The sequence below is a fragment of the Tetrao urogallus genome, assembly GCF_951394365.1.
Source record: "Tetrao urogallus genome assembly, chromosome: 10".
Classification (NCBI taxonomy): Eukaryota; Metazoa; Chordata; class Aves; order Galliformes; family Phasianidae; genus Tetrao; species Tetrao urogallus.
The window spans coordinates 4,383,179-4,397,346 of NC_136823.1; the positions used below are offsets into that span (position 1 = coordinate 4,383,179).

General features: G+C 37.3%; 1 protein-coding gene across 1 annotated transcript in view; it reads left to right on the forward strand.

Annotated features, from left to right (window-relative positions):
* The window catches only part of SLC6A11 (solute carrier family 6 member 11), a gene marked incomplete at both ends in the record, with an annotated part of 78,724 nt that extends 65,886 nt beyond the window's left edge, over window positions 1–12,838 (forward strand). Inside the window, 8 exons of the mRNA XM_079540442.1 lie at window positions 858–961; window positions 4,606–4,730; window positions 5,265–5,377; window positions 6,165–6,302; window positions 8,869–8,971; window positions 9,761–9,861; window positions 11,183–11,353; window positions 12,686–12,838. Coding sequence (XP_079396568.1) covers window positions 858–961; window positions 4,606–4,730; window positions 5,265–5,377; window positions 6,165–6,302; window positions 8,869–8,971; window positions 9,761–9,861; window positions 11,183–11,353; window positions 12,686–12,838 — 1,008 coding nt within the window. The remainder of the gene's footprint in view (window positions 1–857; window positions 962–4,605; window positions 4,731–5,264; window positions 5,378–6,164; window positions 6,303–8,868; window positions 8,972–9,760; window positions 9,862–11,182; window positions 11,354–12,685) is intronic.
* Between the last annotated feature and the right edge of the window lie 1,330 nt (window positions 12,839–14,168).

Consider the following 14,168-nt stretch of genomic DNA (forward strand, 5'->3'; position numbering starts at 1 on the left):
AGTAAGAACTTATTGGATTGGAAGTAGTAGTGCAGCTATGCAGGTGTGGATTCTTCACACCACTCTCATGGCCAAACCAGAAGTTAAAAGCATATAATCATCTCCAGTAATATTCCACCCAAAATTAAGTGGAACGATTAATGAATAATGAAATAATCTGTTTAATTTCTAAAACTTAAAAAAAAAAAAGTTAATTTTCCGTGGTTGCTGCGAGGACAATAATTGTACTGTGTCAGTTCGTGCTCTTTTCTCTTTTTCTGGTTTACAGTGCAGTTTTTGGTCAGTTTAGGATATAAATGTTGTCACTGATACTATGAATTTATTTATTTCATTAGCTCTACAGGACTTCTATTCTTCAACTGTACAGAGACCTATCACCTTTCCCTAAATAAGCTGTCTTCTCTTTCCTCCGTTCATCTATTTGTGTAGTATATATAAATCTCATATTTTGTCTTTATTTTCTTCATGCTAAATTATGAAATTTTAATTTAAAAATATCAGTGGAGAATGAGATAAATATAGCTGATTTATTTAGCTTAAAATTATATCTTACAGTGTTAATAAAACCATTAAAGATTTTTACTCACTGGGGTTTTTTTTTTCTAGAAATTCTGTGTCTCTTTCTACTTAAGGTTAGTTTGAATGTGTAAAGACCAGGTGGGCTATTTCGTGTTTATACCTTTAGGAGGGAGTGGGGAGTTTAACTCACAACATGTATCATTTTTCAGGTTGCAACTTAGAAAAGTTTTGCCAGATGCAATTTCTCTGCATGGTTTGCTCTGCAAATTTGCAGTCAGTGTAGATGTACCTATGACTCCTTCCTGACCTCTTCTAACCACTCTACATTTTGTCTTTAGGTTTGGGTGGATGCTGGTACACAGATATTTTTCTCTTACGCGATATGCCTTGGGTGCCTGACAGCCCTGGGAAGTTACAACAACTATAATAACAACTGCTACAGGTAATAATACATTCTATGCTTTACATTTATTTCCAGTGACGGAAGTTTCCACAGTGCTTCACTCTGAAGTATTTCCCTTTTCTTTCAACAACTCACATGAGTGATTGGATTCATTTTTTGCAGAACCAGAGACGTGTAACTTGTTTTTTCAGAACTCTTTTCCAGTTTTTGTTTTTTTTTCATTCCCTTTGATTACCTCTGACTTCTCTACAGCCACAAGTCACTCAGTACACACATGCTCAACTGTACAATACACAAAATTTCATAGATGCTTGTGTGCCATATTTGATTGTATAATGTTTATCTGCTCCAAAAAAAATTCCATGAAGAACAGCTGTTAAAACAGTTTGGTCTATTCTGCATGTCAATGTTATCATAGTTTACTGACGCCAAAGTAGAACGCATACGTAGCATGTTATTGCAAGTCTGTATAGATATCAGCAAGGAAATTGATAATGACTTTCAGTAGGTTTTAATCTTGTCATAGAATCACCAAGGTTGGAAAAGACCTCTAAGATCATCCAGACCATCCACATTTTACCAATATTTCCCATTAAACCACATCCCTCAGTACAACATTCTAAATGCTTCTTGAGCACCTCCAGGGACTATAACTCTACCACTTCCCTGAGTAATCTGTTCTAGCACCTGGCCACTCTCTTGGAGAAGTATTTCCTAACGTCTAACCTGAATCTTCCCTGCCTTAACTTGACTAACTACATGGGAGAAGAGGCTCACACCCACCTTACCACAACCTCCCTTCAGGTACTGGAAGGCTGCTATAAAGTCCCCCCCAGAACCTTCTTTTCTCCAGGCTGAAGAGCACCAGCTCTCTCATCCTGTCCTCATAAGAGAGGTGTTTCAACTTTCTGATTATCTTTCTGATGATCTCTTCTGCACCTGCTCCAACAGCTCCATTCTTTCTTGTGTTGGGGACCCAGAATTGGACATAGTACTCTTGGTGGGGTCTCACAAGAGCAGAGCAGAGGGGCAGAATCACCTCCCTCGACCTGCTGGTCATGTTTCTCTTGATGCAACTCAGATACAGTTGGCCTTCTGGGCTGCAAGAGCACATTGCCTGCTCTTGTTGAGTCTGTTATCAACTGACACCCACAAATCCTTCTCCTCAGGGCTGCTCTCAAGCTATTTTCCACCTAATCTGTATTTGTACTTGGGATTGCCCCTATCCAGGTGCAGGACCTTGCACATCTCCAGACAGAGAACTAAAATTACATTTTTTAATAAATGAAATAAATTGTAAAACAGTTCTAAATCAAAAGAAAAAAAGAAAACTGTGGGAGAACAAATCCCATTGTGAAAATATTTAAATTCTAAATTATAGCTTTACTTGAAGAATTTAGAAGCCGGTTTCAGAAAACGTTTTCCTAACAGCAATTTGTGCTTCTGTCAGAGAAACACAGAATAGTAGGATCCAGCAGAGAAAGAGAGATCTGGAAACCACAGCCACACAAATGTATCCACCAGCTGAATGTAAACTCTCCAAAAGCAATTAAGGGTACTCTGCCATCTCAAACACTCAAGTAACTTGTCAGCAAAAGTTATTGTTTTGCATGGCTACGAGTGCCAAACTGCCAGACATCTTGCTGCATTAAATAGTGTAAGTCCCAAACACTTCAAACAGTGTTGATGGACATTACTTTCAGAACAACCATAGAGATGCCTCAAAAGAGAGGAGAGCAACAAATGCTCCTACAGAGCAGTGGGCAATAAGGGCTTTCTCTCTCTTTTTTTTTTTTTTTACCAGCATAAGAGATGCTTTAACTAAGAGTGCTCATTCTCTCAGTTATTTAATTTCTTTTGAGTTGCATCCTATTTTATAACTACCTTTTTACTGCCTCAAGGACTGCAGTAATGTTTTTTGTGATTGTTTTATAACTTACTTAATCAGGATTTTTGATTTGTGTAAATTTATGTAATTTTATTTCCTCTGACAGCATACGTTGGCACCCATGTGAAGAAGATTGGCAGCTGCTCATTTTTAAAGCTCCTGAGAATGGTGCTGCAGCAGAATAGTTTTTAATAAATTCAAGCTTTGCAATTCAGTTAAGAAAATATTTTCACAAAATTCCTCAATAGGACAGATTTGGTGGCGTCACAAAATCAGATTCTTCAGAAAACTGAGGAAATGGGTAGGGCAGAAGTTAACTGCAGAAAGAGCTGAGAGAAACTAGGCTGTTAACAGATTAAGACATACAGAGACAGAAAAAAAATGCTGCCTTTTCTCAAAAAAAGAAAGCAGAATTAAACTTACATCCTAACTACCACTTAAAAAATTAAAATCAGGCCATGATTTTGCCTCTTGTAGTATGTACAGTTTCTTGTCTGATTGTAACATACTGCTGCTATTCTGCACCCTGTTCTATTGGAGAACAAAGGTACATTGCAGTGGAAAATGGTGATGTTACATATTTTAGTGGGAAAAGGAGTTTTCTTACTAGCAACTTGATCCACATCACTAATATTGTAAATTAATTGCAACCAAGTTAATGCACATTTTTGAGCTGGAAATGAACTTCTATTGTCTTTATTAATCTGTCATTTTAATGTTTTAAGACAGTGAGACAATTACCTGAGGCCAGATCCTCTGTGGATTTACAGCAGTTCATATCAACAGTGATTATTCTGAACAGACAAAAACAGTGGCAGTAAAATCAGCTGGCAGTGCTTTCCACATAGTTTAAATATATAATTCTGTACATATATATATATATGTACAGAAGTTTCCTGTAATTTTTAGTAAGCTAAGAAATCCCTAAGGAAAGGATTATCTTCAGACTCTGTAGACAGAAGAGAAAAATGTTCTTGTTCCTGCTTCATGTGCTCTGTATTTATAGAACTGATCCAGCTCCCTGCTGGGCACAGAGCAGTTCCCCACCGTTGTACTGGGGACTGTACCTCAGCAACATAATTTTTGCATATAAGCCCTTTTACAATTCAGGAGTTGGCTTCCTTGCTGCTTGCTGTGGTACAGATGAAAAGTCAGCAATTTCACCTGCTGTTAACAAACTGACAAAATTTGAAAGAAAAAGAAAGTGTTCTTGATCAAGCTTCCATTCTAAGATTAAAAGAGTAATGTGAATTTGCCTTTAGAGAATCTGTATAGACAAGGAAGTGACTGCAGGGATGCAGAAAGCTCTACAGACTCTTCTCTCTCATCAGAGAAGCTCCTTAAGGAAGGTAGAATGAATTTCCAGCAATATCCAGGCTGTCAGGCAAGGTGAAGATAGAGGGTGGAGTCCCTGAATTATTCAGGTGATTGTCAAGGCATTCATTTGGAAGAATGTAAAGTTTTCATAAAAATTTGACTGTTTCCCATCATTTGAAATCCGTTAGGACTTCAGTCTGACTCTGATGCCTTTCTACCAAGGATACTTATTAAAAATTGATGGAAAATTAGATAAACTTTCTTTTCTTTCCACTGCTTGTTGGGCCTGGGCACTTGCTTTCAAAAATTCAGTGGCTTGTTAATCAGTGAATCCAGATTCCCTCTCACTTTTCCTTCCCAGAACAGAAAACGAACAGAAACAAAAAATCAAAACAGAAACAGATGTTAATCTTATGGCTCATTCTATGAATGAAACCCAGGCTCTGGCAACTGCAGTATTTCTTATTTATATTTTCAGAGACTGCATCATGCTCTGCTGCTTGAACAGTGGCACAAGCTTTGTTGCTGGTTTTGCTATCTTTTCAGTGCTTGGATTTATGGCTTATGAACAAGGTGTTCCCATTGCAGAAGTTGCAGAATCAGGTAAGTTCCAAAAGCAGTCTTCTGATTACAGAAAAAAGACCCAGAGTTGTCACAATAGCTAGTCTGTGTCACATCCTTTGGATAAGTTAACTGTTTTGCAGATATTTTGAAAAGAAATCAAATTAAAGACCTGTTACCTCTTAGAATATGTTAGAATAATTCCATATGAAGAGTTCTTACTTATTTGAGAAAACAGCTTTAAAGCTTTTTGGAAAAAATTTTGGAAGTCATCTCAACGCCTTCTTAAGATGTACTATCCAACCACATATTTTTGATATCTAGACTGCTTACACCATCTCCTAATGTCAGTACTTTTTCTCTCAAGCTCATACATTGAGACACTCAGAATGATTAAGTATAAAATTTCTTACTTTAAGTCCAGACGGACAATAAGGCCCATGTTTACAAGAAATTAGCTATCCAACTTACATTACCATCACTTGGACTTAGAAACATAATGAAAGTTAATAGTTCTTTATTGTCGTTATATAAAGTATATAACTGTGTGAAACTCTTTGTTTTCTTTTGTTTCAGGACCAGGACTAGCATTCATTGCTTACCCTAAAGCTGTTACCATGATGCCTCTTTCTCCTCTGTGGGCAACTCTGTTCTTCATGATGCTCATCTTCCTTGGACTAGATAGTCAGGTATGAAATAAACACACTTGAAATACTTTGAAGTTCCTTGTATGTGTGTGTCATCATCCTTGATTTAAACGGCATTTATCTTTATGGAAGAATGAACTCTTGACTTAATTCCTTGCCTAAAACCATTGATTCAAGTTTATTATTTTGAATCTCATTTATGTGACAATGGAGATTCTGTTATTATTTACCATTGTTTCAGCCTCAATACAGCTTTATGTAGTCTATATTTGGGCATTCACTTTGGTGGCTCTTTTGGAAACCTTGCTCCAGAGCTGTGAGCCAGGCACTCGGGTCTCTGGTTTTCTGGTGATTTTTAAAGATAGCAGGAATGCTTTTTCCCTCCCTCATTAGATATCTTGGGCACTTAATAGCTTTATAGAATGTCTTTCTTCTGTAAAATGGAAAGAGCTTCACCTTGGAGAAACAGTTTCCTTAGAATGAAATTCTGCTGCAGTCCTACAAAAGTCGCACATCATTCAAGCAATGTTTGAAAGATTTAAGTTTTATGTAATCCAACTGCTACAGGGCAAATAAATTCCGAGATAATATTAGCGGCTTCAAATATTTGAATTTGGTGGTAGACTGGAAATCCATAGCTGTAGGCTTTTTAATTCTGAAATGATGTTCCTCTCAGTTTGAGCTTCTGTTTGTAGTATCCTCAGGGATCATTCAGTCTTTCTCAATGATGAAAGCATAGAAGGATATTTGAAGTGTTTTGTAGCAAATCCAAATCCCAGGAGTAGATGAGATACATATTTTATTTGTACTTTCTTATCATTTGTTCTAGTTCGTGTGTGTTGAAAGCCTTGTGACAGCTGTTGTAGATATGTATCCAAAGATTTTCCGAAGGGGCTACAGAAGAGAACTGTTGATTCTTGGCCTTTCCATTGTGTCATATTTCATTGGTCTAATAATGTTAACTGAGGTAAGAGGTTCTTTGTTCAACACCTACAGACTAAAGGAAATGTGTGTCTTATAAAAGTGACAGATAAAGCACGTGAATGTTTGCCATAGACAGAGTGCACTGTCAGAAATATGACTACAAAATCCTTGAGAGACTGTTATCAATTAATTTATAACATTTGAAACGTGTCCTCAGTTTTATTCCTAAACTCAGTTTTTTGAGTTTAGGAAATAGCTGAATTTATCTGGCCAAGGAAATTCCATCTGCTTTGCACCAGCCGACCGCATATACTGACGATGGTTTCAGCTGACTTACTCTGGGCAGACCAATCTGAAGACAATAAAATGTTAGATGAAAAAATTAGTAAAGATGATGAAGTGAAAAAAAGCTTAAAATGTGATTGATTTTTCTATCATCAGGCCAACCCCATCAGTAAAGTCCATTTCTGAGCAGAAACTGATTTGATAAGAGAAAAAAAAAAAAAAATTTTTTTTTTTCAAACAAATCAAACTCTGGGATCTTTTGCTGCTTTTGTAGGATTTTAGTCCTGCTGCTCAGTGCTACCTTTAGAGAGTGACTTGAATAAACAGTCGTCTTCTTTTTTGTTTTAGCTTCTCAAAACTTTGAAAATACAGGCAGAGTCCATACTCTCCTCTGCTCATGTTTTTTCACTTGCTCAGACATCAGAGCCTCCCTGCACTAGGGAGAGAAGTGAACAAGTGTTTCAAGTCTGATGAGCTGTGGAGTTAAATGCCAGAGGAATGTGTGTCTGGAGAACCCTGGCTGTCTTAACTGTGAAAGTCAACTATGTGTGTCTTGTCCAGCAGTATCAGGCAGGGTTTCCCAGAGAAGCAGCTTCCCAGGGCTTCATCAACTCATCTGGTGACACTTAAATTCCTTCTGCAGAGATCCATGGTCCTTGCACCATGTACTTTTCAGTTTGCTTTGTTGCTGAAGAAGAACAAATTTCATCCATACCATGGGAGAAAAATGGAGACTAGGACAAAATGAAATTTGTTGTTGCTTGCTTTCTTTTTTTCTTTCTTGTTGAAGTGACATTTTATACCAGTCTACTCAGATGTCTTTCTCAAAAGAGACCTGACCCTCTGCAGTTGAACAGAAATTACACAGACCTCAGTGTGAAGGAGCTGAAAACTCACCACAAGAAAGTTTATTAATTTTATTCAGAAGTAAAGGGCTCATTCAAAAAAGAAGATGGTGACTGTTGGTGTTAAATGATGCAGTGGCTGAAATAAGATTTATTTCAATTGAAATGGTCTGTGAATCTCATTATTATTTCAGTGTTGAATGCATATGGGATAAGAGATTAAGTATCTTGCATGTAGATTGGTATAATATTATTCGTATAATATTAGTCAGGTTTTCCATAATGTTATTAATTTGACTTTAAAGTTTTTCTTCTCATCTTGCCTAGAGGCAAAGACTCTAGAAAGTCAGCCAGTTCTCTGAGCACCTCTGATTAAGAATGAGAAAAAATACAGGAAATGAAGAAAATAATGGTGTTTTTGATAGATGTGACAATTTAAATAATTAAGCTGTATTCAAGTAATAAGGAAGAGGAAGACTGTCATATAGGAGTAACTGAGACTGCTTGAATCACGGGACCTAGGAAGTACAGCTCCACAGTGCACTGTGCTCCAGCACCCAACAGCCTGCTGCACAATGTAGTGATAAGGAATACTGATAAAACCAAGACAAACATGTCTTGGTTGAGCACGTATACCTTTCTTCATGCTAATTTGTGCTGTGGTACTACATAATGCAGAAAATTATAGGACCGTTGATAACCAAGTGCACACTGTGTATGGATTCTGTGCTCACTGAAGATGCTGCTTGGTTTTGGCTGCTCTGGTTTTTGGAAATGCAATGATTGTTATTTTAAAACAATTTGAAAAAGCAAATTTTTAATTGTTAAAAAAAAACCATTAACAATAAAAAGCTTGCTTGAGTCAGGATGTTTATTATTTCATGCTTTATCACTTAATATAGACTCGTGTAATTAATGCAGCCGAAAGTCTGAGTTATATTCAAATTACTTGTTTTGCAGTCTCTGCCACTGGAGATTCTAGTAGCAATAGATTTTGCCTTCTTTCCCAGCATTTTAACTTGTTTATGTATTAGTGGTACCGACACAAAAACAAACAAAACCCTATTTCTACTCTGATCTGGAAATCAAAATCTCCTGCATTCATCTATCACATTTTCTGTGATAACAAGTGAAATTGAAGAAAAAAGGTATGGAAGTGGGATAGCATTTCAGAAACAAGTGCAACGTAGTTCTCTTTGTACACTATTTACTACCTTAAAGCAAATGTGCAGTATTCAGCTGGCATAGGGAATAATTTGAAGTGCTTGAAACAAGAGGTCGTTCACAAAAATCAGTGAAAAATGAATATTCTTTTTTCAGGAAGGAACCGACTTTGACAGGAAGATTGCCAGATAACCAACAGACTGGTTGTGAAATTAAATACATATTTGTTATGAATTATTCATACCATTGCCAACATGACACTTCATTTTGGTTTTTTTGTGTTTTTTTTGTCCTCTTTCTGTATCTGTCTTGCAGGGTGGAATGTACGTCTTTCAGTTATTCGACTCCTATGCAGCTAGTGGCATGTGCCTTCTTTTTGTTGCCATATTTGAATGTGTCTGCATAGGCTGGGTTTATGGTGAGTCTCTGAAAAATTGCTGCAGTTTTGAGTATTTATGAAGTTTTCTGTTTCCACAAGGAAAACAAACACATAGGCCATGTACGCTTGCAAAGCAGGGCCCTTTACATTCCCATGCTTTCTCCTGGATTTTTTTCTTGCCCTTTTGTGGGACTGACCTTCACTTTCCACTAGCTGCCTTAGAAAGCAGTAAGTCCTTCTTCTCTCACAAAATGTCTGTGCAGGCCACGTTCCCTTCTACATCTGACACTCACAGATAAATCCACTTGGAGTTCATACCTCATTAACACAAAAGGGACCTAGTAGTGTTCCTCACTCTGCTGCTTCTGTCAGCAACGTCAGGAGAAAACCAGCACAGATCCAGGTATGTTCATGGCACTTCCTCAAGCATTTCTTTGCATACAAAAGACTCAGAATGTTATTTTGTAAAGCATATATGAATTTCAGATCTCGTGTGTCGTGAGCTAATTAAGGATTCATGCATGAGCTTGTAGGATATGTACTTTTCAGCTTGGGCTACTCAAACTGTTACTGACAGAAGTCATTCTTGTCTGACAGCTTGCCCACCACTGCTCTCTGTTGCTATTTGTCAGACATGTATGTAGGCAGCAATCCCTGCCAGAAGCATGGAACAAAAGACAGTTGTATGTGTGAGACAAAGAGATAGCAGCCTCAATTTCTGAAGCTTTGACAGAACCCACATTTTTGTCTGTTCAGTTTTAAATGCTGATCTCTGTAACCTTGTGCATGTACATTCTACATCATCTTTTGCTTTGCTTTTTTGGGCAGGCAGCAATCGGTTTTATGATAACATTGAGGATATGATTGGGTATAAACCATTGTCATTGATCAAGTGGTGCTGGATGGTCTTAACTCCAGGTATTTGTGCAGTAAGTATAGAATATCTGAGCAACTTGTTTTAGATGCAAGGGATATTTTATGTGTAGTTCTGGAAGTTTATTGCTGTTAATAGTTCAACAGTTGAGAAAAATACCTATTGATTTGCAGTGTATGTTTTAATGCAAAAACTCTATAGAATCTTTAAAAATTGTTAAATTTATGTGTTCTGTGAATTGTTAGAAATCTTTGTATATACAGTAATAGGAAGAGATAAACTCAGAGGCCTAAGTGAACGTTTGCCAATATAGGAGAGATTTTTCTTCAGTGCTTCGGTAATACACTCTGTACCCACCAAGCATAACTCAAACTCCTCCAGACTTGTGTAGGTTTCCCAGTCACTCCAGCATCCTGTTTCCTCCCCTCTCTTTGGGTGACTAGACATATTCCAAAGAAGTCTGCACATTTTTCCTTCTAGCTTAGATAGTAGAATAAACAAAAGATACAATTCATATGCATGAAGAAGGGGAAGGAGGAAGCTGAAAGTACAGCACTGTGCTTTGGCTACATAAAAGAGACAAAATTACAAAAGATGCATGATCAAATTGCCCATAAACGTGATCCACAAGATTTTGAATATTAGATACTAAAACTTCTCAGTTTTCCCGTAACGAAGTGATAGCAAGCACAGACATTAGAACACCTGAAGATCCAGGCTCATTGAGCTCAACCATTTTCAAGGTTGTGAAAATTCCTGTCTATTTTTCTCCAACTCAGAAATGCAGAAAATGTCACTTGCTCTTGTACACTCGTGTTGTGACTTTGGAGTAAACACATGGCAACTTTCTGTATTATGTACCCTTAGGAAGTCTAAACTGCTTAATTATACACTGGTTTAATTTATACAAATATATTAGAGCTTCTGAGAGGATGAAAGATTTGGCCTGCAGAACTGCAGTTATGACAGCAGATTAAGGCAACTTTGACAACTGTGGCTTTCATTTTTCATCATGACAGGTGGGAGAGTGTCACCTAATCACAGCTGGTTCATGGTAGCAAAACTTAATCTTTCCTGCCCAGGTACTGTTCGCCATCAAAATGCAGGTTTTATTGTCACTGAGTGGTAAATAGGATTAAAACTTGAAAGGTTGTTAATTTCAGTGCAAGGATCTGAGACACATTATTTCAGATGTACATAGAAGAATGTATTGCTGTGTTATTTGTTTTTTGGTTGTTTTTTTTTTCTTTTTCTGACTGTAAAGCTCTGCTTCCTACCCTTAGGTAGATTGGCCTTGCCTAAACACACAATCATTTTCTTGTTAGACAGGCAGTGCTATTTGAAATACTGCTAATATTTTTCTCTGCTTATTTCAGGGAATCTTCATTTTTTTCCTGGTGAAATACAAGCCTTTGAAGTATAACAATGTATATACATATCCTGACTGGGGCTATGGCATAGGGTGGCTAATGGCTCTCTCTTCCATGATTTGTATCCCTTTGTGGATCTGCATTAAGTTCTGGAAGGCAGAAGGCACTTTCATAGAGGTGAGATTTTCAGTTTAGCAATACTGACAAAGAAGTTGGAATGGAAGTCTTGCTTGCATAAGACTATGCACAGTTTCATCAGAAAATCAATGTCTTTGTTTCAGGTAGGCTCCAAATATGTGTTCCAATGGTATTTGACTCTTGCAGCCTGGCACTGTCTTTGGTGGAAAGAAGCATCTGTAGTCTCTCTGTTTTAATTGGAATTTCCACACTGCTTTTCTGCTTTCACTGGCTTGAGCCTGTGGTAGCTAACCAGTACTCTAATCTGCTGTGTTCCTTTTCCTGCTGAATTTGAAGTTTAAAATGTCTATAACATTATCTAAATCAAGAAGGTTTATATCAGCCTTTCATTCAAGTCTTTCCATGATTTTGATAATTGATGTTTGTGTCCCTAGGATTTTCATCCAGGAGCAGGGTAGCAAACACTCACATAGGTTTGCTGGACACTTTCTCCAATTACAGTTCTCTAAGTGAGAAATAGAGGCAAAAATAAATATTCAGTACAATTTACTAAGATTTGGTATCAGGCTATCTCAGGTCTAGACTAAGATTATTAAATTTAAGAAAATTTCTCAAAAGACAGTGAAGATGCCTATGATCAAAGAAACAAGAACATCAATCTTTTTAGCTTTTTGGGATTTCTCATATTCCAGAAGAAGATGGCTCTGTCATCTCGGTGAGAGGACAAGGGGAAATGGCCCCAGGTTGCGCCAGGAGAAGTTTAGATAGTTTAGAAGTTTTACATCAGGAAAAACTTTACAGAAGGGTTGTTAAGCACTGGAATAGGCTCCCCAGGGAGGTGGTTGAGTCACCATCCTGGATGTGTTTAAAAACCATCTGGATGGGGTGTTCAGGGACGTGACTTTGTGGTGGGTGTTAGAGTTAGGGTACTATGGTTAAGTTGAGGTTGGACTTGATGACCTTGAAGGTCTTTTCCAACCTGAACAATGTTATGATTCTATCTACAGTTCCTTAGATAATACACAATAAAAGTAGGTATCTCACTAGTACCTTCTTATGTTGATGATCTCTACAGGTCCCTACCAACCCCTGTGAATCTATGAAACAGGCTATAGCCAGAGCATTGTTCTGAATTTACTCATGAAGGAGACTGTAGCTGAAAATTAGCATGAAAATTCTCTTTTACTTTGTCTTCACCTTCCTTCTCTATCCTTTGCTCTGGTGTGATGTGAAAAGAATTGCAATGCAGTCTTCTGGATGGACAGGGTCACGAGAAGTGAACTTCCAAGAAAAGACAGCTTTAAAGTCAATGTTTGAGAAATACTGTGAGCAGGAAAAAGGTAATGATTTCCATTTTCTTGCATTCTCTAGAAATTCAGGAAGTTGATTACACCTAGCTCGGATCTGAAGATGAGAGGGAAACTTGGAGGAAGATGCTACATTGCAGCAATAAATGACTGCGATGCCAAACTGAAAGGAGATGGCACCATTTCAGCCATTACGGAAAAGGAGACACATTTCTGAAAGAACTCTTTTTTTTTTTCTTTTTTTTTCCTTTTTTTTTTTTTTTTTTTGTATAAAAATAAATAAATTCACTTAATTATAGAAGCTGGCTTGTTTTGCACAAAATTTTATTAACCAGTTAATTTTAAAGTGAAAATTGTATACTTGTTTAAAAGTGATTTTTTAAAAATTACTATATAAGTAATAAGATTATGTAAAAGAAAAAGAAATAGTATTATATGATATGTTAGTAATGACTTCTTGTAATATGGTAATTTCAGTAAATGCTTTTTAGAAATTAGAGAGACCTGTATAATGGGCTGTAAAGCTTTTATATTCTGATTTCTGGCAGGTGTGACATTGTATAGCTATATGCATTCTAATCTCCAGGTATTTCAGACCATTTCAGCTTTTAATGTATGTATATAAAAAGTACCAGAATGTCCCGTTGTTTATATTGGAAGAAGCTGAGGATATGTTGCTACATTATTTAACACACATGTTAAATGCCGTTACCTTAGAGCTGTCTAAAGTGGGCTGTACCCAAAGTCAACTGAAACCAGCAGGAGCTTTTCCAACTGAGATCAGTGGCTTTTGTACCACACCGTCTATGATTCAGCCTTTCTTCTGGGCCAGCACAGCTGCAAGACTGAGTTTTGCACCTAACAAAGCTCCTCTTTCAGGGCAAGTTTTGTGAAGCTTGGAAGCACCGCCTCGACTGCTTTTCCTGCCTTCCCTCCATGTTCCATCTGTTTCCAACAGGCCTGAAAATGTTGTGAGATAGCCCCACTTCTGAGTCACTGTTCTTCGTTGGTTTTATTTCTGGAGATTGGATTAAGAATATATATTTTTAAAGAGTTATAAAATTTTCTTTTCTTGCAAGTTAATGCCCTCTGAGATGACATGTACTGCTTCAGAAGACTTCTAAAGCTTTTTCGTTTTCTTTAGTGGCTGGGTAGCCAGTACTTCATTTCGGTTGACACTTCCCATCCCCTGAAGTGAAATGTGTTTATGCTTGTACAACAGGAGGAGGTCAAGGTCTCTCTGTGTATGCAGAGATGTTCTAAGGAAAAAAAAGATCAGGTTTAGAGCTCTCCATACCTTGGCCTCTGTCTCTTCAAACATTTGGCAGTCTGTCTGTTCAATCCCCTTAAAAGAAATCAGGGATCCTGTAATCGTGATGTGTAGCACTGCGTGGCTGTTCTGATTTTCCAGATACTTTCTAAAAACTCTCAGATTAGGCACTGATTTTTTACTCTGAATGGTATTGAGGCCTGCACTGCAGTTAGAGTAGGAATTTATTTTGTGGAACACCAGAGTAATTGGTCCTTAATTTTTACCAGAGTTCCAG